Raw genomic sequence first — 26755 nt, 5'->3', positions numbered from 1 at the left:
GCCCCCTTTCCTTTCTCTTCTCCTTTTAGGACATACATGACATATATGTTTGTGTGCTTCATGCTGTCACTCAAATCTGTAAGACACTGCTCAATTTTTTCCACTCTTTTCTTCATTTGTTCTTTCAACTGTGTGATTTTGATTATCCTGTCTTCTAATTTTCCCTTCTTTCTTCTGCCTGTTCAATTATGCTTTTGTATGCCTTCAGTGTGTTTTTAATCTCTACTATTGCACCTGTCATCCCCATAATTTCTGTTATGTTTCTTTTTATACTTTCAAATTCTTCTTTATGCTCACACAGTGTCTTCTTAATATACTACATCTCTTTATGCATATTTTCATTCATTTTCTTGAATTGATTTAGGATTTGTTTGACCTTCTTTGATTATTTGTTCCAAATTCTGTGTCTCCTCCAAAGTTTTACTGTGTTTCTTTAACAGAGACTTAGCTTCCTGTTTCATAGTATGGCTTGTAACTTTTTCCTGATGTCTGGACATCTGATTAACTTGATGAGTTAACTCCAAAAGTGAGTTTCTCTCTCTTGTCTAAGGTTTTATTGTCATTTACATTTGTGTTAATACTCTTCTTTGATGCTTGGCCTAATTTATTCTAGACCTTTATAATAGCCCATGTTTAGTGTTCAGATTTTTTTTAGCTCTTCTTCCTCAGATTCTTGCCCTGGGTATGTGGCACAATTTCTAAGATTGAGCTTTTTATACAATTGTTTCACCTCCAGGAGAAGGCTCTCTTTCTTCTGTACCTTTTCTGGGAATCTTGATCTGTTCTGTTGGTTTTGTGCAGAATTTTCTCCATAGCTCCTATGATTTGTTTAAATTCTCTCCCTCCATCATTGCTCCCTTTTCCTTACACTTTTCAGTTCTGGGACCCATCCTGTCTTACAGCAGTTGAGTTTAACCCCCACCTTTTCCTGTGAGGATTTTCTGCCTCTGATTTCTTCCCTGTTAGGGCATCACACATTGGGGAGCCAGAAGAAGTTAATCCAGAAAGGTGGGTCCATTTTTCATTACGATGGTCCAGCCAACACTGTGTTGAGTAAGTATGCCTTCTACCCAACAGCTCTGCCATGGTTTCTCCCCTCTCTTTTCTCCCCCTGCTTTTGTATGCAGCACGACTTAGAGGCTTGTGTTCTGCCGTGGCTCTCTGCTGACTTTGGCCCCTGTTCCTGGTTATGTGTGGGGTTAGTTCTAACTTTTTGCTGTGACTGGCTCTGTAGTCTGCCTCCATGGTGGGAGGGACACAGGCCACTGCCTCTGCAAGACTCCCAAGCTGCATGGGACCAAATGAAGGAGAGGGGCATGGACCAGCAGGTCTGGGATGGGAATTTCCTACCTGATATTATTCTTTTTCTTCAATTCAGCATATGTGAATTGAAGACTCTGTTGTCCTCAAGAGTTCTAAGCAAGTGGGATTTGTCCATTTATTTGCTTATTCTCTGGGAAGACTTTTTCAGGGTCTGTCTTATGTTACCATGTTAATGACATCACCCCCATAAGTTTTTGAATGTTGTGTTTTGTTTTGTTTTTTTCATTCACCTCAAGATATTTTCTAAAATTCCTTGTGATTTCTTCTTTGATCCATTGGTTGTTTAAGAGTGTGTTTAATTTCCATATGTATGTGAGTTTTCTAGTTCTTCGGTTATTGATTTCTAGCTTCATTCCATTGTGGTTAGAGAAGATACATTTTATGATTTCAATATTTTTAAATTTATTGAGAGTTGTTTTGTGACCTAATATATGGTATATCCTGGAAAAAGACCTATGTGTACTAGAGACCTATGTGTACTAGAGAATAATGTGTATTCTGCTGTGATTGGATGAGTGAATTTCTTGTGAACAGCATATAGTTGGGTCATGCTTTTTAATCCATTCTTTCAATCACCTCCTTTTAAATGGAGAGTTTGACCCATTTACATTTAAAGTCATTAAATATTGCAGGACTTTCTTCTGCCTAATTTTGCTACTGGGTCTTTGTAAATCATGTACATTTTTGTCCCTCAGTTATTTCATTAATGCCTATTTCATATTTATTTTATGTAGTGTACCAATTTGAGTCCCTTCTCATTTTCTTCTGTATATATTTTTCAGCTATTTTCTTTGTGATTACCATGACTTAAATTTAATGTCCTAAATCTGTAACAATCAAGTTTGATTTGATACCAGCTTAACTTCAATAGCATACAAAATCACTGTTTCTATACTCCTCTGTCCCCCACTTTTTTGTTGTACTTGTTACAAATTGTATCTTTCTACACTGTATGTGCAAACCCATGGATTTATCATTACTTTTTATGCATTTACATTTTAGAACCTGTAAAGAATGAGAAAGTGGAGTTACATACCCAAAAAATGCAATACAATACTATTGGCATTGATAATTACCCATATGGTTACCTTTATCAGAGACGTTTTTCTTTTAAATGCAATTTTATTGAGATATAATCATACACCATACAATCCATCCAAAGTATACAATCAATGGCTTGCAGTATCAGCATATATTGTGCACTCATCACCACAATCAACTTCAGAACATTTTCATTACTCCCCCAAAAATAAAAATAAAAAAATAAAACCAAAACATACCAAGCCCCTTATCCTGCCCCCCATTATTGACCCCCAGTATTGGTGTGGCATATTTGTTACTGTTGATGAAAGAATATTAAGGTATTACTGTTAACTGTAGTCCATAGTTTACAATAGGTACATTTTCCCCATATACACTCTATTATCAACTCCTTGCAATAATGTCATACATTTTTTCAAGTTCATGAAAGAACTGTTAATCACAGTCATCATCCACCACAAGATACACTGTATTATATGTTTCCATGTTTTAACCTCTAGTTTTCCTTCTGGTGACATATATGACTCTAAACTTCCCCTTTCAACTACATTCACATATAATTCAGCACTGTTAATTATATTCACAATATTATGCTACCATCACTTCTATCCATTTCCAAACATTTAAGTTCAACCTAGTTAAAAGTTCTTCATATATTAAGCAAACACTCCCCATTCCCTAGCCTCATTCTATCTCCTGTTAACCTGTATTCTAGATTTTATGTCTATGAGTTTACAAATTATAATTAGTTCATATTAGTGAGATCATACAATAATTGTCCTTTTTTGTCTAGCTTATTTCACTCAACAAAATGTCCTCAAGGTTCATCCATGTTGTCATGTGCTTCAGGACCTCATTCCTTCTTACTGCTGATATAATATTCCATTTTTGTATATTATTCATCAACTTGGGTTGTTTCCATCTCTTGGAAATTGTGAATAATGCCACTATGAACATCAATGTGTGTGGGGAACTGAGTCTTCCATGTTGCCCGAGGCATATCTGGGGTGGTGGCTTAGAACGATGAGCCACAGGCCTGCATAGATGCCATGCAGGCCCGCCCTGTAAAGATGTGTGTCTTGTGACTACCATTGTCTTAAACCTAGACTGTATGCACCTGATGTAAATACACCTGATATAAACATAGGTATCTGGTGGGCTCTCCCCCACCTAAGCATCTTTAGCATATACACCTGATCTTCTGAAATAAATAGCTGGAGCAAGGCTGCATTGTCGTCCACTTAGCACGAGATGCAAGTGGGCCCCCTGCTCCCTTAATTCTTAGCTTTGTGTCCATGTCTCATTCCTGAGTCACCCTGTCACCAATAAGTGGTGCCTGAACAGGGACTTAAGAACCAGACCTGGTTCCTGACAGAAGAATTGCTTGAACAAAGGAGGTACAGTGGCACGGGAACTCGGGTGGAGGTAACAGCCGTGTTTGTATGCGTTCCTTGTAGAACGACTCCCGAGCATTATAAGCAGGGTAATGGGTAATGCTGAAGGACACAATAAATATGTTCCCTATATTTCCCTCTTACGGCAGCTGCTGCAGGCCAGCAGTGTCAAGGTGGGGGAGTCACAAATCTTAGAATTGCTACAGGTTATTGAAAAATACTGCTCTTGGTTCCCTACCCTTGGCTCCCTTGAACTGCATGACTGGGAGCGGGTAGGTAAGGAATTGAAACAAAAACATATGCAAGGAGTTAATTTACCTGTTACTATTTGGTCTACATGGTCTTTAATTAGGTCTGTTCTTGAGACTTTAAAAACTGATGATCACGAGGAAGAATATGAGTCTGATGACAATACTGGTCCCAATCCTCTTTCTGATGTTGATAAGGGTAAAAAAGATCCAGTATTTTATTCTTGTCAATGCCCCAAACCTCCTTCTGCATGTTGCTGGGAGGAATGGCCCCCGCCTCCTCCGCTGCCTCTTCCTGCACATAGCTGTACCCCAGTAGTTAAACCTGCCCGCCTCTCTGGCATACAGCAGGGTCTGGCAGAAGCCAGGCGGCAAGGAGATTTAGAGGCCATATGTTGTCCTGTTGCCTTCCCTGTTACAGTTCATGAGGAAGTGCCTCCTGGACAAGATGCTAATTATCCTAATGGAGTTTATACTTACTTCCATGAGCATGTCCCATTTGCAGTTCTTAAAGAATTGAAAAAAGCTGTACAAATGTATGGGGTTCATTCCCCTTTTTCAGTTGGCATATTGCAAAATTTAGCTGAAGGTTCTCGTCTAATTCCCATAGATTGGACCACATTAGCCCGTACAGTCCTTAGCCCAGGAGAATATCTACAATTTAGGACTTGGTGGACTGAGCATGCAGAACGACAGGCTGCACATAATCGGCAACAGAAAGTAAATATAAATTTAGATCAATTACTGGGACAAGGAGCTTATTCCACTGTTGAAAATCAGTGTTTACAATGATCAGGCAATCGAGCAGATTCGCCATTGTTGTTTGCAAGCTTGGAATAAAATTGAAGCTAAGGGTAAAGCTGCACAATCCTTTCAAAAGGTTTTACAAGGGCCAAAAGAATCGTATCCAGATTTCATTGCCCGGCTCCAAGAAGCAATACACCGGCAGATTACTAGTTCAGAGGCTGCTGATGCTATTTTGCAGCTGCTAGCATATGAAAATGCTAATGAAGATTGTCAACAAGCCATTGCCCCATTTAAAGGTAAAGCTGATCTTACTGGCTATATTCGTTTATGCCAAGATATTGGGACTGAAGGTTATAAAGCAGAAATGATGGCTCAAGCCATGGCTAATTTGAGAGTTGGCTCTCGTTTCCCAGGAAAATGCTTTTCCTGTGGAAAAGTGGGTCATAACAGAAAAGAATGCGGTCACTTTAAAAATAAATCTCCACAAAAGCAGCCTGGTATGTGCCCAAAATGCCAAAAAGGTCGATACTGGGCTAACCAGTGCCGATCTGCTTTTCATAAAGACGGCACCTCCCTTTCGGGAAACGGCAATCGGGGCGGGCTCCCAGCCCCTCACAGAAAGGGAGTGCAGCAGTAGACCTCGCTGCCAATGCTGAGGTATGTCTTCTCCCCAATAATCCTGTTAAGGTCCCCACTGGCTATTATGGCCCCTTACCTAAAGGGACGGTGGGTCTTCTGCTTGGATACAGTTCTCTCAATCTTAAGGGTGTTCGTGTACACACTGGAGTCATTGACTCTAACTATACTGGGGGAATTCAGGTGGTCATGTCTTCTTCTATCCCATGGACTGCCCATAAAGGTGAAAAAATTGCTCAACTCTTATTAACTTATGTACCTGTTGGTTCCTCCTCTAAAAATTGGGAAAATGGAAGTTTCGGTAGCACAGGTAAGGCAGGAATTTTTCTCACAGAGGCTCTGCAGGAGCCGCGCCCTATGTGTACTCTTACAATTCATGGGCACAGCTTCACTGGGCTTATAGATACGGGCGCAGATGTCTCTATTATTAGTCAACAACATTGGCCCAGACATTGGCCTTTGCAAGAGGCACGAATTACTGTTGTGGGCCTAGGCTCCCCTCAGGGACTTATGCAAAGTGTTCGTATTTTGCCTTGCCTTGGCCCTGAGGGACAGAAGGCCACTCTACAGCCTTATGTGGCTGCTCTGCCTCTTAATCTTTGGGGCAGAGACCTACTTGAACAATGGGGTGCTACTCTACATATCCCTCCTCCTAGTGGAGTGTACAGTATTCAAAGCCACAAAATGATGGCAAATATGGGGTATGCCCCTAGCTGTGGGCTTGGCGTACGTTTGCAAGGTACCCCTTCACCCACCCAAGTCTCACCGAAATGTGACCAATTTGGTTTAGGATATAAACCTTTTTAGTGGTGGCCACTGTTCATTTGCCTCCCCAACCTGTCCCATTAGTATGGACTACAACAAAACCGGTATGGGTAGAGCAGTGGCCGCTTACAAAAGAAAAATTAGAGGCTTTACATGAATTGGTTCAAGAACAATTGTCCTTGCAGCATATCGAAGAGTCTTTTAGTCCTTGGAATTCTCCTGTGTTCCCAATAAAGAAAAAATCAGGAAAATGGAGAATGTTAACTGACCTAAGAGGTGTTAATGCTGTCATTCAGCCCATGGGACCTTTACAACCTGGGCTCCCCAATCCTAGCATGATTCCTGAAAACTGGGCTTTAGTGGTCATTGATATTAAAGACTGTTTCTTTTCCATCCCTTTAGCTGATCAAGATAAGGAAAAATTTGCTTTTACTATTTTGTCCCTTAACAATAAAACCCCTTCTAAATGATATCAGTGGAAGGTTTTACCACAAGGTAAGCTAAATAGTCCTACAGTATGTCAATATTATGTTGACCGTGATTTACAGCCTGTCTATTTAAATTTTCCTAAAGCTTATATAATCCATTATATGGATGATATTTTGTGCTCTGCACCTCAGGAGACTGAAGTAGAAGCTTTGTTCTATGCTGTTTGAAAAGCTTTGCAGAATGTAGGATTGCATATTGCTACTGACAAAGTGCAACGTACTTTGCCTGTGCAGTATTTGGGTTCTAGTATCAATAGACTTACAATTCAACCCCCAAAAGTACAACTCCACAGAGATGCTGTTACCACCTTAAATGATTTACATAAACTACTAGGGGATATTAATTGGCTTCGCCCCAAAGTAGGTATAGCTAACTATGAGTTTTCTGACCTATTTTCTCTCCTTTGTGGAGATTCTAAATTAAACAGCCCTAGATCTTTAACTTCAGCTGCAGAGAAGGAGTTACAATTAGTGGAAGCTAAAGTCCAACGAGCTCAGATATCCCGTGTTGATCCTACACAACCTTTATCTCTACTTATCTTTTCCACTCCCAAATCCCTCACAGGCTTGCTTTTGCAAAATGATAAGCTTGTAGAATGGATCTTCTTGCCCAATTCTTCTGTAAAATCCATTTCCCTTTATCTAGATCTCTTAGCTACTTTAGTTGCTCAAGCCAGAAAAAAGGCAAAACAACTCAATGGTTTTGACCTTCCTTTAATTGTGCTCCCTACTGCTCCACCTTTGCAGGATCCTGATGTTAACCTTCGTGGATCTAGCCCCCAGTGATTTATGGCAAATGGATGTTCCTCATATCCCTTCCTTTGGCCGCTTAGCCATTGTTCATGTCAGCACTGACACATACTCTGGCTTTCTTTGGGCCACAGCAAAAACCGGTGAAACATTTCGACATGTTCATACTCACCCTTTTGCCTGTTTTGCCTCTATGGGCTTGCCCCATGCTTCAAAAACTGATAATGACCCAGCCTATACATCTGCAAAATTTGCTACATTTACTGCGACTTGGGGCATTCATCATACCACTGGTATTCCTTATAATCCCCAAGGACAAGCTATTGCTGAGCGTGCCCATCATACTTTAAAAACTATGTTAACAAAACAAAAAGGGGGAGATGATGGAACTCCCCATGAACGATTATCAAAAGCTTTATTTACTTTAAATTTTCTAAATTTTTATGAAAAACTGGGTGGCACTGCCACAGAATGACATTTTCCAGCTGAAAAGACAACACTGAAACATTATTTCCAGAAAGCACCTCCTATATGGTGGAAGGACATTCTAACTAATGAATGGACAATGGGTACTTTACTAACATGGGGAAGAGGTTATGCTTGTGTTTCCCCAGGTGACGGACAAGCACCACTTTGGATACTGGCCCGACGACTGAAGCCATACCATGAACCCAGCAAAGAAAAGAAAATTCCTATGGGACGTCAAGCCACCAGTGATGCAGTTCCAGGGTCTGACACTGAAGACAACAGTGATCGGGCCAACACCCTGAACTAGGGAAGCCCAACATCCAACTTGGGGGCAGATAAAGAAATTATATCTCCGGCATGTGCTCATTCTGAAAATTATACATATTGGGCTTATATTCCTAACCCCCCATTGCTGCAACAAGGCAACAGTTCATTCAGTTTTCCCTCCTCCTTATTTTGGCTGCCTGGGTCCAAACCATTGTTGGGCATGGAGGCCATGGGGCATAGGCTGTCAAGGAGACAAAACTAACCCTCTTGGGGGGTGTTGCCCCTCCCTTACATCACCCTATATGGCCCCGGAGGATGGCTGGTTAGCCAGAGACAGGTAAGATTCCTCAGGGAAGGAATAACCTAAGACAGGCACAGTCGCAGAGGGGCCATCAGGAGAAGACTTGGGGGCCAACAGAGGTGGGGCACAGAACCTCACCCCCCCAGCTTTGTGAGGGTCTGAACCCTCACCCCCTTTTAGGGGAGGTCTCCTGCCCCCGTGGCTACTTTGTTTCCCACGCCCGGCTCAGATCGGAGCCCCAGTGGCAGACAGAGATCTGACCAGAGGCTAAAATAAAAAGGGGGATATGTGGGGAACTGAGTCTTCCATGTTGCCTGAGGCATATCTGGGGTGGTGGCTTAGAACGCTGAGCCACAGGCCTGCATAGATGTCATGCAGGCCCGCCCTGTAAAGATGTGTGTCTTGTGACTACCACAGTCTTAAACCTAGATTGTATGCACCTGATGTAAATACACCTGATGTAAACATAGGTATCTGGTGGGCTCTCCCCCACCTGAGCACCTTTAGCATATACACCTGATCTTCTGAAATAACTAGCTGGAGCAAGGCTGCATTGTCGTCCACTTAGCAAGAGATGCAAGTGGGCCCCCTGCTCCCTTAATTCTTAGCTTTGTGTCTGTGTCTCATTCCTGTGTTGCCCTGTCAGCAATAAATGTGCAACATCAATGCCCCTGATCTTTATTTCTTTATGCTGCTTTAATCTACTGCTTTGGTCTGGTGTCTTTTCCTTTCAATTTGAAGAACTTCCTTTAGCATTGCTATAGGGCAGGTCTAGTCGTGAGGAACTCCCTCAGTGTTCTGGTTTGCTAATGCTGCCATTATGCAAAATACCAGAAATGGACAGGCTTTTTAAAAGGAGGTTTATTTAGTTACAAATTTACAGTCCTAAGGCCATAAAGGTTTCCGAACTAAGGCATCAAGAAAAGGATACCTTTACTGAAGAATGGCCAATGGTGTCTGGAACACCTGTTAGATGGGAAGGCATGTGGCTGGCATCTGCTGGTCCCAGGTTTTGTTTCAGCTCCTCTCTCAGCTCCTGTGTGTCCTTAGCTTAGCATCTCCAAATATCCTTCTGTCCACAACTCCAAGCATCTCTGAGCAAATCTGTCAGTTCCCAAGCATCTCTCCAGAAGTCTCTCTCAGCTGCTCTTGGGGCATTTTGTCCTCTCTTAGCATCTCTGGAGCAAATTCTGAGCTAGCATCTCAAAGTGTCAGCAAGCTTCTGGGTCTCCTGACTTAGCATATCCCAGGGCATTTTTTTTCTCTACTTTCTTTGTGAGCTCCCTTTAACAGACTCCAGTAAACTAATCAAGACCCACCCTGAATGGGTGGGGTCAAATCTTCATGGAAACATTCAATCAAGAGGTCACACCCTAATCAAAAAGTTAATAAATAAGCCCCCACAAGACTGCATTAAAGGATATGGCTCTTGGGGGGACATAATATATCCAAACTGGTATACTCAGGTTTTGTTTATCTTGGAGTGGCTTAATCTCACTCTCATTTTTGATAAACAGTCTTGCAGAAACAAAATTCTTGGTTGGCAATTATTTTCTTTCAGCACTTTAAATAATTCACCCCACTGCCTTCTTGCCTCCATACTTTGATGAGAAATCAGCATTTAATCTTATTGGTGCTTCCTTGTTTATAACTTGTTGCTTTTCTCTCACAGCTCTCACAGCTCTCACAGCTCCTTCTCCTTGGCATTTGACAGTTTAACCACATTGTGTCTGGATGTAGTTCTCTTAGAGTTTATCCCTTTTGGGGTTCTTTAGGATTCTTGAATGTGTATGCAATGGTTTGAAACTGTATACACCCTAGAAAATCATGTTCTTAAAACTAATCTATTCCCATGGTTGAGGACTCATTGTAAGTAGGACCTTCTGAGGCTACTTAAGTTAAGGTGTGACTTACCTTATACAGGGTGGGTCTTAATCCTCTCACTGGAGTCCTTTATCAGAGAATGAAATTCAGAAAAAGAGAAAAAAAAAAGGCATGGAAGAAGCTGAAAGAAATGAAACCTGGAAGAGAAGAGAGAGACCAGCAGAAACTGCCATGTGCCTTGCCATGTGACAGAGGAGTCCAGGATCGCTGGAAGCTGATCTTCAGGAAGAAAGCATCATCTTGATGATGCCTTGACTTGCACATTTTCATAGCTTCAAAACTGTAAGTTTGTAAACTAATAAATTCCCATAGCTAAAGGCAACACATTTCTTGGTATCTGCTTGAGCAGCTTAGCAAACTAGTGTATATTCAGTGTCTCTCATTAAATTTTGGAAGTTTTCTGCCATTATTTCTTTGAATATTCCTTCTGTCCCTTTATCTCTTTCTTCTCCTTCTGGGACTCCCATAATGTGTATATTGGTGTACTTGGTGGTGTCCCACAGGTCTGTTATGTTCTGTTCACTTCACAATGGTGCCATGAGCTTCTCTCACTGGTTTTTTAGTTTCATTTTCTTGATTCAGCACTTGCCCAGTTACTATTATCCTTTAACTGTTTTCTGGAGTTTAGAGAAAGATGGCTCTGACACTTTTTGCTAGTTGTTCAAAGGCTCTGTGGGTGAACAGAACTCTGGAGTATCTTATGCTGCCATCTGGGTTGATCAGAAGTCCAGGATAATATTTTTAAGTATTAACTGATATGTTCACTCCATCCCCAAAAACACACACACATACTCACATACACACCACGCTGAATTTCTATACTTATGCACTAGGGTGATCATAAATCCTGTTTGCCCAGGATAGACCTGTTGTCTTGGCTTAATTATAAACCTGTTATTCTAGCCTAATTATACAGACAGTCCCTTTTCACCACCAAAAGTGCCTCGGTTTGAGTTTTATGACCATCCTACCTAAAACCCTTCTTTCCAGACTGGGCAGCTAGATATGAGTCATCAAAATTAAACATGAATTAACATGTCATGGGAAGGAAATTTTCAAAGTGAAACAAGCAAAGGTCTTTGGATTCAAAGATCTTTGTCCAAGTCTAAGAAATATTTAGGAATCATCTTGTTTAGCCTGTACTCTATGCCGCTCCCCAACCCCAAGACTAGCTACTAATCTCGGAGCTGGGGAAGGAGTGTCTGAGAGGAAACGAGAGTGAGAGCTGATAAGGAACTTTAGTCAGAGTGCTATTCCCCATCACCCTATATGGAGAGAATGGACTCCCCTCTTCAGTAGGAAACCCAGGGTGGAAAGAGGTGCATTTCTGTAGAGAATTTAAAAGCAAAATAATAAAACTTACTAAAAGTCATTCTACTTTTTATTGGCCCATGCACCAGCAATTTTAAAAATTTAAGTGAGTAAATACTCTTACCCAAAAAAACTTTTCTCTTGGTCTAAGTTTTGAACAATTGATGTAGTTCCTGTTGAATTTTAGTAATAAATATATAAGCTTCAAAGTATCTTTTTTTTTTTTTTACTTATAACTGAATAAATATTGTATTCTACATAGAAGTTAGTTTGGAGAACTTCCAGTAATACAGTTGGTCTTGGACATCTGTGGATTCAGCTACACACATTCATTCTGAGAATAAATTCATAAGGGTTCAGAATCATACCAGCTTGCTTCGGGCAACATCCTGTCTTCAACTCCTGTGGTACTGCATATTCCTGTCTTTAAATAGCGAATGTGAAATAAACAATAAAAGCATGGCGATCAGAAAGATAAGGAACCAGAACTTGAGTTACTTTAATTATGTCATTTTAAAACTCCACTTGACGTTTTATCTGTGTTTAAAATTTAAAACCGTAAAACAGAAGGCAAACTGCGAGGTGTAATATTTTTGTTTTCAAGGTGAAAATTTTAATTCATATATGAAATATTTTATTGAAATTGAACAATATTTTAAAATTGAGGTTTATTGTTTTAAAATTAACTGCTTTAAACTAAAGAATAAATCAAGAAAACAAAATGCTGTATCAGTGGTACAATTTCGTAATTGCCTTTTGCCTCACTTATTGGATGATCTAATAATTACATAAAATATTATATCAGGGGATCAGAGTTCAAACTGCAAGGTAGGAAAAAAAACAACTATTGAATAAATAGTTGTGCTTTTTCCCCTTTGATGCTTTGTAATATTAATTTTATTTTATTCTATTGTTTTACTGGCATGATTTAAATATATATATATATACACACACACACACACATACACACATATATGAGGCTCAATAAAATAAAATTTTCACTGGCTATTCTGGTTATTATTATTCATTTCATTTCATGACGGTTACTGACAAATTTTTGTCTTATAGAAGATTGAGGACTTAAAATATGGTCCGTTCCAGGTGACATATAGGCTAGGTACCCCATCTGCCCCTACATTTGTTGAACTGAGAGTAGAAGAGGCCTGGGCACCACACTCGGTGGGAACTTTGTGAGTTGGTGATGCTGTAGTCTGCATGTTCTCCTGCTAGCTCACCGAGCCTCCAGGAGGCCAGGAGGCCAGCTGACGCTGAGAGCTGAGGGCCTGAAGGTTTCAAAGTGTTGAGGAGGACACACCCTAGTGGAAGGTGATGGAACTGCACATTTGGGAAGAGGCTGGGACTACAGCCAGGTACAGACTAACAGACAACAGGTCATGACAAGATGCTACATTAGGGCAGCTGCAGGCAAAGAACAGAGTGGTGGGAGGCCAGACTCTGCTCTCCTCCCATATCATCCTCAAAAGAGAGGAAAATCCCTTGAAAAGGCTGAATTCAAACATGAAAGGGCTGAGTTAACCACTGCTGCCTGCCATTGGGCAGAGAAGTAGGATTCTAAACAGAGATGAAGATTTTTTTAAGTTGGATTTTTGCACAGTCAAGTCTATTGGCTTTAAAGAAACTCCCTTCTTCTATATTTACAGGGATGAATATAATCCAAACACCCCCAAAAATGTAAATCTTTTTTTTCTCATATTTGCCTGTGGGATCACATTGATAATTCTAAGCTGAGGACAAGGAATACTGTGGGTTTCCCTCCCGTGGGTGTGTCCCCCAGAGGCTGCAAAATTCTTCAAGGAGTCTTATTCATCTTCAAATCCCCAGAAACTCACAGAGGGCCCAGAACTTGCCAAATGTAAAGGGTCCTGGGGTGGGCTGCCCCCTGCCTCCCCCCACCTCCCACCAGCCTCCGGGTCTGAAGCACGAAGCCACCCAACTGCGGGGAGGGTTGGTGGCTGCCAGCTCTCAGCTGAGTCCCTGTCTGGGAAGGTCACGTCCTCTTCCCTGGGGCAGCCTGTGTCCACAGACAAATAAATGAGGGGTGTAAAGGCTGGCCCTCTTGATTTGATGAGGGGCAATGCTGTAGGGCCAGCCCAGCTTCAGAGCTCCCTGGAGGTTCATTTTGGTCTCTGCTGTGTCTGCATCCTTCCCCTGCCCAGGCCTGATTCCCCCCTTCCCCACAGGTGCTCAGCTGGAGCACATGCCCCAGTGAACGTCCTTCCCACAAACCCCAGGCTCCGAGCCTGTTTCCCAGGTGAACTGAAATAGTGGGGTCTCTCTACTGCTGAACTGAACTGAACCCACACAAACTGGAAACCCCAAAACATATTCCCTATGGAGAAAACTCTGTTAGCAAGTGCTGCCCACGTGTGGGTTGAACAGGGCCACAAAGTCTTCAGCGTTGAAAATAATTTAGATGAGCCAGAAGAACCACAGGGTGTGTGAAGATGCTCACCGAGTTTCTAAAGCACTTTACACCGTGCCTGGGACAGCAGGACACACAGTGACTGTCACTATTGTTGTCTTTGTGGTTTTATTCTCATCAACTGTTGATGCATGTCCATGAGGGCTTCCAGGCTCACAGAGCCCCCCGGCAGCTTCCCCCAGAGCTGCTCCATTTTCATCCCATATACATTGGACAGCTTGATGATATTATGCCCTGTGCTGGTTTGAATGTATTATGTCCCCCAAATGCCATTATCTTTGATTTAATCTTGTGTGGGCAGATGTTATCAGTGTTGATTAGATTGTGATTCTTTGAGCATTTCTTTGGACTGTGCCCCACCCAGCTGTGGGTGATGACTCTGATTGGATAATTTCCATGGAGGTGTTGCTCTGCCCATTTGTGGGGGGGGGGTCTCAGTTGGTCAGTGGAGCCATATAAATGAGCTGACATAACAGAAGGAAGTCACTGCAACTGTGAGTGATGTTTTGAAGAGGAGCTATAGCTAAGAGGGACACTTTGAAGAAAACACAGAAGCTGCAGATGAGAGACATTTTGAACAAGGCCATTGAAAGCAGACTCTTGCTCCGGAGAAGCTGAGAGAGGACAAATATCCCAAGTGCAACAAAGAGGGACATTTTTGAGGAACTGCAGCCTAGAGAGGAACATCCTGGGAGAAAGCCATTTTGAAACCAGAACTTTGGAGCAGACGCCAGCTACGTGCCTTCCCAGCTAACAGAGGTTTTCCGGACACCATTGGCCATCCTCCAGTGAAGGTACCTGATTGCTGATGTGTTACCTTGGACACTTTATGGCCTTAAGACTGTAACTGTGAAACCAAATAAACCCCCTTTTATAAAAGCCAATCCATCTCTGGTGTTTTGCATTCCAGCAGTATTAGCAAACTAGAACATGCCCCGAGAGAAGGTTTGGCTGCTAAACTAAAGCGTGGCAGGTGCTGCCCTGAAAAGTTAACTGAGGCCACCGGTTCCTACGCCTTTTCATCTCAAGCCCTTCTTTTGAAGCAGAACCTGAAGTACCAAAAAGTAATCATTTACAAAGCACCCCCCACGTTGCTTAATAGCAACAGAGATAGGCTTTAATCAACTTTGATGTTGAACTTGAAGCAATCTTTTCGTTAAGAAAACATAAAACTTAATCTCTTTCTATGTAATCTAGCAAATTGAATGGTCTGAGTTACCTGTTTTAAAAATCTACCACCATAATCAAGCAAACACCAAATCACTTGCCCTGAACAGAGAAGCAAGGCGGGATTCTTAAATAGTTGCTTTCTTGTGAAAGATTCTGCCCAGCTGAAAGTCTGCTTAGAAAGCAGTGGGGAACAGAAACTTTGATAGAACTTTTAAGCAGCTCCAATAGCCTTCTTAGAATTTGTATAAACCTTTTATTGTTCTGCAAAAGTGATGAGAGCCGTTTTGATCTGAACCGTGTAGGGGGTCAGGCTGCTTTTAAGGACAGCGGAACGCTGTGTAGCAGCTCTCCTTCCCTTAGCTGCTCTCGTCCGTGTGTGGTAGGTACATCGCAGTCCTGGATTCAGACGCCATGCTTCCCCTTCAAACCCTCCTCATTTGACTGAGCTCCCCTCCTGCATGAATACAGGAAATTCAGTTCTCTCCAAAGTAGTCCAGAGGACACTGAGGGATGCTTAGTTCTAAACCAAACATAGAACCTCCCTGGCCTGCTTGCTTCTCCATGGACCACTGCTGAGGGTCCCACAGCCTCTTCTCCCATAGCTGCAGCGCTCGTGGGGACACCTCCTTTCACTCCCCAAGCACAGCCAATACAAGGCTGTTGTGACAACGGACTGTACTCGGGATGCCAAAAGGTCAATATAAGCAGAAGACCAAAACTTAATGCTGGGGCTGCTTAGTGGGTACAGAGTCTCCTTCAGGGGTCATGCAAATGTCTTGGAATTAGACAGATGTGATGGTTGCCCAGCATTGCAGACATACTAAACGCCACTGCATCGTATGCTTAAAAATTGTTGCTTCTGTGTTATTAAAATATGCCTGGGCAGCAGCTTATCTCCACTCTTGAGCTCACAGGGGCTCCCCTCTGGCCGTGACTCCCTTTAGCCCATGGCCCCCCACCCCAGTAGTGGGGCTGACTCCCCCCTTCTTTCAGTTGGCATCCTTGACTAACATGCTTGCTTAGAAACTATCTCCCACTCCTGGTCAGCAAAGTCAAATCCCTTTGTCCCCATAATAATCTCTTCGTAGGTGTTAAGCAAAACACCTGGATTGTGTGCAGCACCTCTGGCTCACGAGTCACTAAGAATGGGCCTCCCTACCAATAAAGGGTATGAGTACATGCATGAGATTCCAGATGAACTGATTTTGCCACTGCCTCAGCCCACCCCTCACCCCAAAACGAAAAGGAATAAACGCTGTCCCCCTAAATGCCATGTTTTCTGATGCAATCTTGTGGATGCAGACATATTAGTGTTGATTAGGTTGGAATCCTTTGATTGTTTCCATAGAGATATGACTCAATCAACTGTAGGCGAAACGTTTGATTAAATTATTTCCATGGAGATATGGACCCCACCCATTCAGGGTGGGTCTTGATTTAATCATCGGAGTCGTATAAAAGAATCACAAACAGAAGGACCTCAGAGCAGCTGCAGCTTAGAGAAACATTTTGGAGAATGCCATTTTGAAATGCAACCTAGGGAGCAAGCAGACACCAGCCACGGGCCTTCTCAGCTAACAGAGGTTTTCCAGACACCACTGATATTCTTCAGTGAAGATACCCTACTGTTAATGCCTTTGTTGACATTTGCATGGCCATAAGACTGTAACATTGTAACCAAATAAACCCCCTTTATAAAAGCCAATCCATTTCTGTTATTTTGCATAACAGCAGCATTAGCAAACTGTAACAAACACTAAAAACGAAGTACACAACAAAAGCAGAGTGTTTCACATCTCAGAAACATCTGCATTCAGATTGCTTTCCCTGGGGGTACCCCACCCCCCAACAGTGTGTATGCCCTTGCCTTATATCTACAAGACTCACTGAAGGGGTCCCACTGAAAGCAGAGATTTCAGCATCCAACCCAGAAAGCAGAAGCATTCTTAAAGTATCCTTAATAACACTGTAAGAAACCCCTGTCCTCATCTGCAAAGTCTGGGGTGTCCATTCCAGGGTCCACAGTTTTATGGACAGCATGGGAGCTGGAGGAGTCCACTATCCAACCTGGGGGTCTCTGCCCACACTCCCCTGTGCCTTGTATCCTCACAACCGACTTAGGACTTCTGTCAACCCTGATGTTGGCCCAAAACAGAAAGTTAGAGGTTTTCTCAACATCCTCCTGCCCCAAAGGCCACTGTGTGATGTAAAAGGGCGAGACGAGGATGAATGGAAAGAAGACAAATCTATTTTAGCTCAATAAAAAGAACTTCTGAAAAGCATTCATCACTGGAAATGTCGGAATGGAAGTTTCCAAGATGTTTCAGATGGCATTCAAACATCCCAGGCTAAGGTCAGCCTAAGAAATGAGCAGGACCCACTGCTAGAAACAGAGTATTAAACTGATACTATGAAAGGTCTAGCCCAGTGCCCAGCACATAATAGATGCACAGCAAATGTTAGTTCTTCCCATTCAGAGAGTCATGGGTCTATGATCACATATATTGGATGTTTTTTTTTTCTGGAGGGGTAATTGGATACATTCTAGAGTCTTCCGGAAGCTCACAATTCTCTTACATGGAGCCATTGAGAGAGGACAATTAGGGGAGGAAAGGAGGTGCTTCCTCTTTGCTGGTGTCAATTCTTCCTCTGCTCGGAGTTTTCAGCGTCTTCAGGCAGTCGCTGGTTTGGGCCTTATGCTATCCACCACTGCTGAAATGACCGCGCCTGCCGCCTTTGCGCCTTCCCTCAGAGCATGCTCCACCTGCAAAGCAGATCAGGTCACGGGGCGGTCAGTGGCCATCCTGGGCCTACACTGTCCCCTGCCTCTGCCCCATGGCTCCCCTTCAGGGACTGGCCTGCCTGGAGTCTTTTCCTAGAGGAGGAAGCAGCCTGTGCTATCCTCAATTTCCAAAAATCCTAGATCTACAAGTGATCAAGAGAAGCCAAGATTGCCCGAGACAGACATCCTAGTCGGGCACGCTCTCTCTGCCCTGGGGGGTACCCAGGGTCCTGACCCCCTTCCTCTATCACAGCCATCCCACCCAGGATCTGCCCACAGTGTGGGACTCAGAGGCAAAAGATCTTAGGGGATCATGGCCACTGAGGCCCCCACTCTCTCCACGTGGAATCTGAGAGCCAGAGAGGGGAACTCCGGTGGACAAGGTTACCTAAGCTAAGACATTAATTCACTGTGTGACTGCGACTTAAATTAGATTCAGGCTGGGCTCCTTAGGAGGGCTTCCTAGAAGCTCCTCATCCTTTACACTTAAAATTGAGCTTCTTTTCCTCATGCATCAAGGCCTATGGGATGGGAGATACCACATAGCAGAGCCTTCCAAGCCCCTGGCACCATAGCAAGGCCTGGCAAGAATGGAAGGCAGAGAGGCTGCAGAGTACATGGGGGTGGGAGAGGTGCAGAAAGCAAACACAGGGTGGGGGGTTCAGATCTGCCAGTGCCCATTGACAGCTGGGGTGTCAGCAGTAGAGAGACTGACATATTGGGGTTTGAGCCCAGTCTGTTAGCCAAGAAACAGAGTAAAATGAGGTTCTGCCTCTAATACTTTTTTTGTTGTTGTTCATCTCTTAAAAAGGGGACAATAAATACTTCCTCTGATCATATCATGGGGTATTAGTAAGGAACAAATATTAACAGGAGTGGCTCAGATAGTTACAGGTATTTAGGATTTTCAAAGCTCTGCCACTTGTACTGCACCACACTTCACCGATCTCTGCTTTGTAAGGCACTGGGAGCAGGCAGGGGCGGTCACAAACCCAAATGCAGCAGGGGCCGGGCAGGGTCTGGAAGTGAAGCTGGTGGATAGCACACCCACCCCCTCCACCCACCTAAAGGGCGGCTGCCACCAGCCCCACCCCACAGGGTAGGAGGAACAGGACCTGTGGGCCCAGCGGCCTGATCCATCGGTAGTTCAAGAAAAGCTGGGAATCCAGATCTTTTTCTATAATTTCTATACTTTAAGTGTTGGCAAGTAATTCAAATTAAAAACAAAAGAAAATACTATGCACCCAAGTAAAAGACTTCCGTGGGCCAAATGTGGACCGCGGGCTGTCAGACTGCAACTTTAGCGATCAAGTCTCTACCTCACTTTAACACTTTTGTAAAGGAAAAAAAGGTCCTAGAAATAAAGTGACTTGACCCAGGAGACCACCGGGCGAATGGCTGGGCTGGGGCTCCAACCAGGTGGTCTCACAGCACCTCCACAGGTTAACCCAGGTGAAGATCCTTCCAGGACCGTCAAGTCCTGTACCAATCGAAGGGGCACCGCTGGCTGTTGCGATCGCTGATGAAGCTCGGCCGGAAGTCATCGTCAAAGCACGCGGCATCCTACCTGCTGGCTCCTGGGCACGCCGTATCTGAGATCGTTGACAAAGTGCTCACAGTTCCCTTCAAACAGGCTATACTGCACGATCTTGTTGATCATGTTCTTCGTCCTCTGGATGATCTTGTCCACGGGCAGGGGCAGGTACGTCCCGTCCAGCTTGTTGTTAATCTTCCAGGAGCAGCCGTGCAGCACGTCCTCCAGATGACTGTACTTTACGACGGCGCGGTTGCTAAAGACGGAAGTGATGCTGCCGACCTGGAACTCCTCGCCTGGAGACCAAGGACAAACAGGAAGTTGGGAAGCTGCAGGGGGCTGTGGGCGGAGCACTGGCTCACCTGCGTGAGCCGCTGCCCTGAGGGGTCTTGGCTTCGCGGTCTCTAAAAGGTCTGGCAGAGCAAGAGGCGAACTGCAAAGGACCAGCTGCCCCAGAAAGCCTTTTGCCTGGCCCTGCCCCTTCTGCTCCCACACCCCGCAGGGATGTCTTTCTTATTAAACTCTGGTGGTACCTTAGGGAGCTCTAATGGAGTCTGGGGTAACAGGACGATAGTACTAATTGGTCCTCGGATTTGAGTCTTGCTGTCTGTGCTGGTTTGGATGTATTATGTCCCCCAAAACAACATGTTCTTTGATGCAGTCTTGTGGGGATGGACATACTAGTGTTGATTAGGTTGGAACTGTTTGATTGTTTTCATGGAGATGTGACTCAATCAACTATGGGCAAGACCTTTGATTGGATAATTTCCATGGAGGTGTTACCCCACCCATTCAGGGTGGGTCTAAATTAAATCACTGGAGCCATATAAAGAGCAGCTGTGAGTGACATTTTAGAGAGCAACTGAGAGACATTTTGAGGACAGCCATTGAAAGCAGACTTTTGCTCCGGAGAAGCTAAGAGAGGACAATGCCCCAAGAGCAACACTTTGAAGAACCCACAAGAACTAAGAGAGGAGCTAGAACTCAACCCGGGATCAGCAGATGCCAGCCACTGCCTTCCCAGCTGACAGAGGTTTTCCGGATGCCATCGGCCATCCTTCAGTGAAGGTACCCTATTGTTGATACCTTACCTTGGACACTTTATGGCCTTAAGACTGTAACTTTATAACCAAATAAACCCTCTTTATAAAAGCCAATCCATTTCTGGTATTTTGCATAATGGCAGCATTAGCAAACCAGAACACTGTCCTAACCAGATTTCAGTAGTCTTCCCAAACAACATGCACGAGGGCCCTCTATGTGCCTGGTGAGCTCCCGGGTGCGGTGGTTCCTTGGCACACCTCCATGGCCACAGCGGGGTCAAAGGTGGGGCTCTTGATGGCACCCACTCCCCTTCAGCTCCAAACCAGAGCGTCCTCGCTTTTATCTCTATTCAAATATCGGGATTCTCATGAGCAGTTTATTCAGAAACCAGTTTCCACCACTTTGAAAAAAGAAAAGTTTGAAATCTCCTACTTTATTGTATTCAGTCCTTAGGCAGAGGCTCGGAGAAGGTCAAGAACTGGCACAAGGATGAGCCTGGACCCAGTGCTGTAGGATTGAGAGGATCATCTTGACCAAAAGGGGGAAGAGAGATGAAGCAAAATAAGGTTCCAGTAGCTGAGAGATTTCAAATGGAGTCGAGAGGTCACTCTGGAGGGTATTCTTATATGCTATATAAATACCACTTTTTAGTTTTTAGTGTGTTGGAATGGTTAGAGGGAACTATCTGAAGCTGTCCAACTGTAACTCATGACCTTGATTCTTGAAGACGATTGTATAACCATGTAGCTTGCACAGTGTGACCGTGTGATTGTGAAAACCTTGTGGCTCACACTCCCTTTATCCAGTGTATGGAAAAATGAGTGGAAAAATGGGGACAAAAATTAGATGAAGAATAGGGTGGGACAGAGGGGATGGAAAAATTTAGGTGTTCTTTTTTGGTTTTATTTTTATTTTGGAGTAAGGAAAAGGTTCAAAACTTGATTCTGGTCTTGAATACACAAATGTATGATGGTGCTGTGAACAACTGATTGTACACTGTAGATGACTGTAGGGTGTGTGAATAAATCTCAATAAAACTGTATTTTAAAAAAAGAAAGAAACTATATGTATAGAACCAGCCCAACGCCAGTGACAATTTTATATTTGTGTCTTCTTTAATGCTAGGACTGTTTTTCTCCTACCCCATGCATGTATAGGCATTCTAAGCTATCTGATGGCAAGAAATGTCCCTTGTTCTTTTCTTGTGTGTTTGAAGAAAAACTGCTGGTTTTACAAAAGCTGCCAGTAGGCATTTGACCTTCAGGTGCAGATATGGCAGAATTCATTTTTGAGAAAGATCTGATGGTAGGGGGTGGGGGGTAGAGAACAAAACTGTGAATGAGCTCTTTGGTTATCCAAGAGGGAGGCTCCTTGACTTGTTCTGGAAAGGATGGGTGGAGATGATTGCCATGAAAGCAGTTTTTACTTTCTTCAGGGAGGCTTCAAGACAGGAAGTGGGGAAGGGTGTGAGTGGATGGGACAGGAAAGAGAGGCAATGGGAGAGGGTCTCTGCTTGGTAGGATGGTCCCAGCAAGGCAGGAGGCAGGCCCGGACAAGGAGGACACAGGGATGAGAGCCATGGACAAGGTGAAGCCAATAGCCATTGGTGCCAGTGCCTTCTGCAATCTCATTTCAAATAGGCGATATATGCATAGGATACAAAATTCAAAAGGTATCAAAGAGTCCCACTCCCTCCTCATCTCCAAGTCCACCCCACCCCACCTCCAGTCCCCCCATGCCCGTTCCCATCTCCTGAGGCATCCACTGTAACCAGTGGCTCTAGACATCAACCCCTTTAGGTTATTTCCTGATCTATGCTGTGATTTTCCTCTATTATCACCACCTCCTCCCCATCAAATCTCAGCTTTGAGAAATGAAAGGAGGGTATATCTACAGTTAGGGTGAAGCAGACTGAAGCAGGTTGGAACCCAAGGGGGCACAGTGGGAGACCACCAAAGCTGATCAGGACTCTGGAAGCAGCATTTTGGGACAATGTGCGCAAGTGACAAGCTGGGCACATAAGCATCCTCACCCCTTCCAGGAGTCCTCAGAAATGCGAGGAAGGGTCCTGGACTGTTATCAATACAGGAGGGAGGCCCACGTCCCTAAATTTTTATTTTAAAAGAAAGTATGATCTAGAAGGTTGGGGAAATTGGGTGACAATTTTATATTTGTGCCTCCTTTAATGCTAGTCGTTTGGTCATTTGTGGACAGAGACCAAGTTCTATTATGTGTTAACAAAGTTCAGTAATGCTTCAGGTGCTTTGTATTAAAGAAGGGCAGAAGTTGAAGAACATAACAGCTAACTGCACTTCTATGCACTTCCCTAACTTCCAACACCAATGTTTCAACAGAGTATCCACTCTTACTCGGGGGAGCCAGATGGACCACGCAATCATCTTCCACGTAGATGGCCCAGTGCTCATAGCCGATTCGAAAAATCTCAATCAGGTCTCCAGGTCTGGGTTTTGGTTTGTCCTATAATGGAAGAGAGAAAAAAATAAAAACAGATATACAAACTGCACATGCCCCAAGGAACTCCAGAGACCCTAATTGGGGAGCAGGACAGCTCAGCCCCAAACCCCCCACTACTGTTCATCATGTTTTGGAAACCCAGGCTGGAGAAGCTCCTTTCACACAAAGAACCACAGGGCCCCTCCTCTCCTAGTGTCACTATCAGTGCTAGAGTGACAGAGGCTACCTCTGCCTGTTATCAATTTACTGCCTCTCAGTGCCAAATGCTCTGTGATCAATGATGGAATTTCTTTAAGCATCTATCCTTTAAAGTGAGCTCGAAGTTAAGCGAGAGAAGGTGCTGGAGAGATTATTGCAAGAGACCAGGGTTTCTCCTGCAGTTCTGCCTGGGAGTGGGAAGAGGGGGTGGGATGTCAGCAGTGTGGGTGTGATGACATCAGTTGGAGCTTGGACTGAGCCCAGAACACTCGGTCCCTGAAGTCCTCTGGCCTTCTGAGCCCTGATTCCCTCTGCAAGCCCGTTGGGTGGCCTACCAGCTGCAAGGAGGGTCCCCCTTTTCCCCTGCCCTCCAGTGCCCATGCCGCCCGTTGTTGATAGCTGGCTCCCTGCCAGCATCCAGAGCGCTGCTTCCTGCTTGCTCAGCGAGTGCAGGGCAGCTCCAGGCTGGCCACATCTGCAAACTGCTCTGCTATCCTGTGGGCTCAACCACACCTTCTCCAGTGAGGTCTGAACCCCTTCCAGGTTTGTCCTGCCTTGAATACTCTCCCTCAGCCCTGGGAACCATAGAGAGTTTCCTCACATCTTACAGTTGCTCTTTTATCATAGTTTAATATTTCTTTATATTAAACCTCCCTTGTTTAAACTACTGTAGTTTCTAGCCCTTTATTGGACCCAGGAGGATACACTGTCTCTTCAGAGAGGCCTGGAGTGGGGAAGTTGTTCATCTACAGGACATTGTGTGGGAAGTATGTGTGAGACAGGGAGAGAGAAAGAGAGAGAATGAAAACATGCACACATGCAATGGACACGGGGGTATAAATATGTGGAGTGTCTGTCTTCTGAAAAATATTTATTGAGCACTTACTCTGTGCCAGATACTGTTGTCCTGGTAACTAGGGCTATAACAGCAGGACTCCATGCAGCAGGATGAGACCAACCTACAATACTGATTTCAGTTATGCTTTTAGGGGTCCTGGACTGTTTTAGTTTCCTGGTTGCTAAAGCCAATACCATGCAATGAGTTCGCTTAAACAATGGGAATTAATTGGCTCACGATTTTTTTGTTTTGTTTTGTTTTTGGTGTGGTATAAAACCAATTAATTTATTATTTTCTTTCAAAACTAATTTTATGCATTTCTTATTCCTTGATAGTGTATCAAACACAAATTACTAAGATCAGAAATGAGATAGGCCATCAAACCTGATCCAATTCACATCAAAAGGATAATGAAATAATATTATAAACAACTTTATGCTCACAAATTTGATAACAGATGAGATGGACAAATTCCTTCACTAAGTAATGGATAAACAAGCTCTGGTACATCTATATACTATATTGTTCAGATAAAAAGAATATGAGCTATCAAGCCACAAAAAGATATTGGGGGATTTTAAATGCATATTGCTAAGTGAAAAAAGCTACATCTTGTATGAATCGTATGATATGTCATTATGACAAGACAAACTATAGAGATGGTAGGATGAGGGGAAAGCTGATGACTAAGTGGAGCACAGCATATGTTTAGAGGCACTGAAAGGTTTCTGTATGATACTTAAGTGGTGGACACATGGCATTATATATTTGTCAAAACTTATAAAACTGTATAACACAAAGAGAGAACCCTACTTGAACTATAGACTTTAGGTAATAATAGCCTGTCAATATTGGTTCATCAATTGTAATAAATGCACCCCACTAAAGCAAGATGTTAAGTATAGGAGAAACTGTGTACAGGGTTGGAGGAGAATTGGGGAGCAGGAATATGAGAACTCTCTGTACTTTCTGCAAACATGTTTCTATAAACCTAAAAATACTCTAAAGAATAAAATCCATTATAAAATATTTACTTTATTAGGTAATTGACTTCTAAAGATGGCAGCTTGAATTAATGGCCAACTGGGTGTAACAGAAGTCCAGCTTCATTTAAATACTTATTTTAATATGAAGAGATCTGCTTGTCTGACTTTTGCAAGACAAAGGAGGAGGGTTTGATTATAAAGTGTCTCAGTAGGTTTCTTTGGGTTCATCCTGCTTGTTGTTCCTTGAGATTCTTGGATTTTTTTGTTCACAAATTATGTCAGATTTGGAAACTTTTCAGTCATTACTCCATCAAATATCTTTTCTGTCTCCTTCTGGGACTCCTAGATGTGTGTATTGGTATGCTTGATGGTGTCCCACAGGTTCCTCAGGCTCTGTTCCTTTTTTTCATTTTTTTTTCTTTCTACTTCTTAAATTAGGCAATTTCAATTGTCTTATCTTCAAGTTCATGGAGCCTTACTTTTGCCTCTTCCAATCTGCTGTTGAACCCCTCTTTTGAATTTTTCATTCCAGTTACTGTATTTTTCAGCTCCAAAATTTTCATTTGATCTTCTGTATAATTTCTATCTCATTATTGAAATTCTCATTTTGTTCATATGTTTTCTTGGTTTCTGTTAGTTCTTTTTCCTCTTTTTCTTTCATTCATTAATCTTATTTAAGAGAGTTGATCTAAGATGTGGCCCTCTCTCTCTGGCTAAGCCAACTTGAAAAGTGAAATCACTGCCCTCCCCCCTACGTGGGACCAGACACCCAGGGGAGTGAATCTCCCTGGCAACGTGGAATATGACTCCCGGAGAGGAATGTAGACCCGGCATCGTGGGATGGAGAACATCTTCTTGACCAAAAGGGGGATGTGAAAGGAAATGTAATAAGCTACAGTGGCAGAGAGATTCCAAAAGGAGCCGAGAGATCACTCTGGTGGGCACTCTTACACACACTTTAGACAACCCTTTTTAGGTTCTAAAGAATTGGGGTAGCTGGTGGTGGATACCTGAAACTATTAAACTACAACCCAGAACCCATGAATCTCGAAGACAGTTGTATAAAAATGTAGCTTATGAGGGGTGACAATGGGATTGGGAATGCCATAAGGACCAAACTCCACTTTGTCTAGTTTATGGATGGATGAGTAGAAAAGTAGGGGAAGGAAACAAACAGACAAAGGTACCCAGTGTTCTTTTTTACTTCAATTGCTCTTTTTCACTCTAATTATTATTCTTGTTATTTTTGTGTGTGTGCTAATGAAGGTGTCAGGGATTGATTTAGGTGATGAATGTACAACTATGTAATGGAACTGTAAACAATCGAAAGTACAATTTGTTTTGTATGACTGCGTGGTATGTGAATATATCTCAATAAAATGATGATAAAAAAAAAAAAAAAAAAAAAAGAGAGTTGATCTAAGATCTTTGATTAATTCCAGAGACTGAGCAGCCTCCAGAATGGTTTCCATCAAATCTTTTTTTCCCTGTGATAGGGCCATACTTTGCTGTCTCTTTGTCTGTCTTATAATTTTTAGTTGAGAACTACTGTGGTAGTTTCAAGCTGTCATGTGCCCCAGAAAAGGCCATGTTCTTTTAATCCATTCCCATGAGTGCAGACCTGTTGTACATGGGACCTTTTGATTAGGTTATTTCAGTTGA

General features: G+C 43.2%; 1 protein-coding gene across 1 annotated transcript in view; it reads right to left on the bottom strand.

Annotated features, from left to right (window-relative positions):
• Positions 1-17388: 17388 nt before the first annotated feature.
• The window catches only part of PLAAT5 (phospholipase A and acyltransferase 5), a 32197-nt gene continuing 22830 nt past the window's right edge, over positions 17389-26755 (bottom strand). Inside the window, exons 4-6 of the mRNA XM_037839435.1 lie at positions 22966-23074; positions 19586-19848; positions 17389-18000 (exon numbers count right to left, since the gene is read on the bottom strand). Coding sequence (XP_037695363.1) covers positions 17908-18000; positions 19586-19848; positions 22966-23074 — 465 coding nt within the window. The 3' untranslated portion in view covers positions 17389-17907. The remainder of the gene's footprint in view (positions 18001-19585; positions 19849-22965; positions 23075-26755) is intronic.

Source organism: Choloepus didactylus, chromosome 6 (genome assembly GCF_015220235.1).
Source record: "Choloepus didactylus isolate mChoDid1 chromosome 6, mChoDid1.pri, whole genome shotgun sequence".
NCBI classification, from domain to species: Eukaryota; Metazoa; Chordata; class Mammalia; order Pilosa; family Megalonychidae; genus Choloepus; species Choloepus didactylus.
The sequence above is the reverse complement of the archived record's forward strand: the minus strand, read 5'-3'. Positions and strand labels throughout refer to the sequence as shown.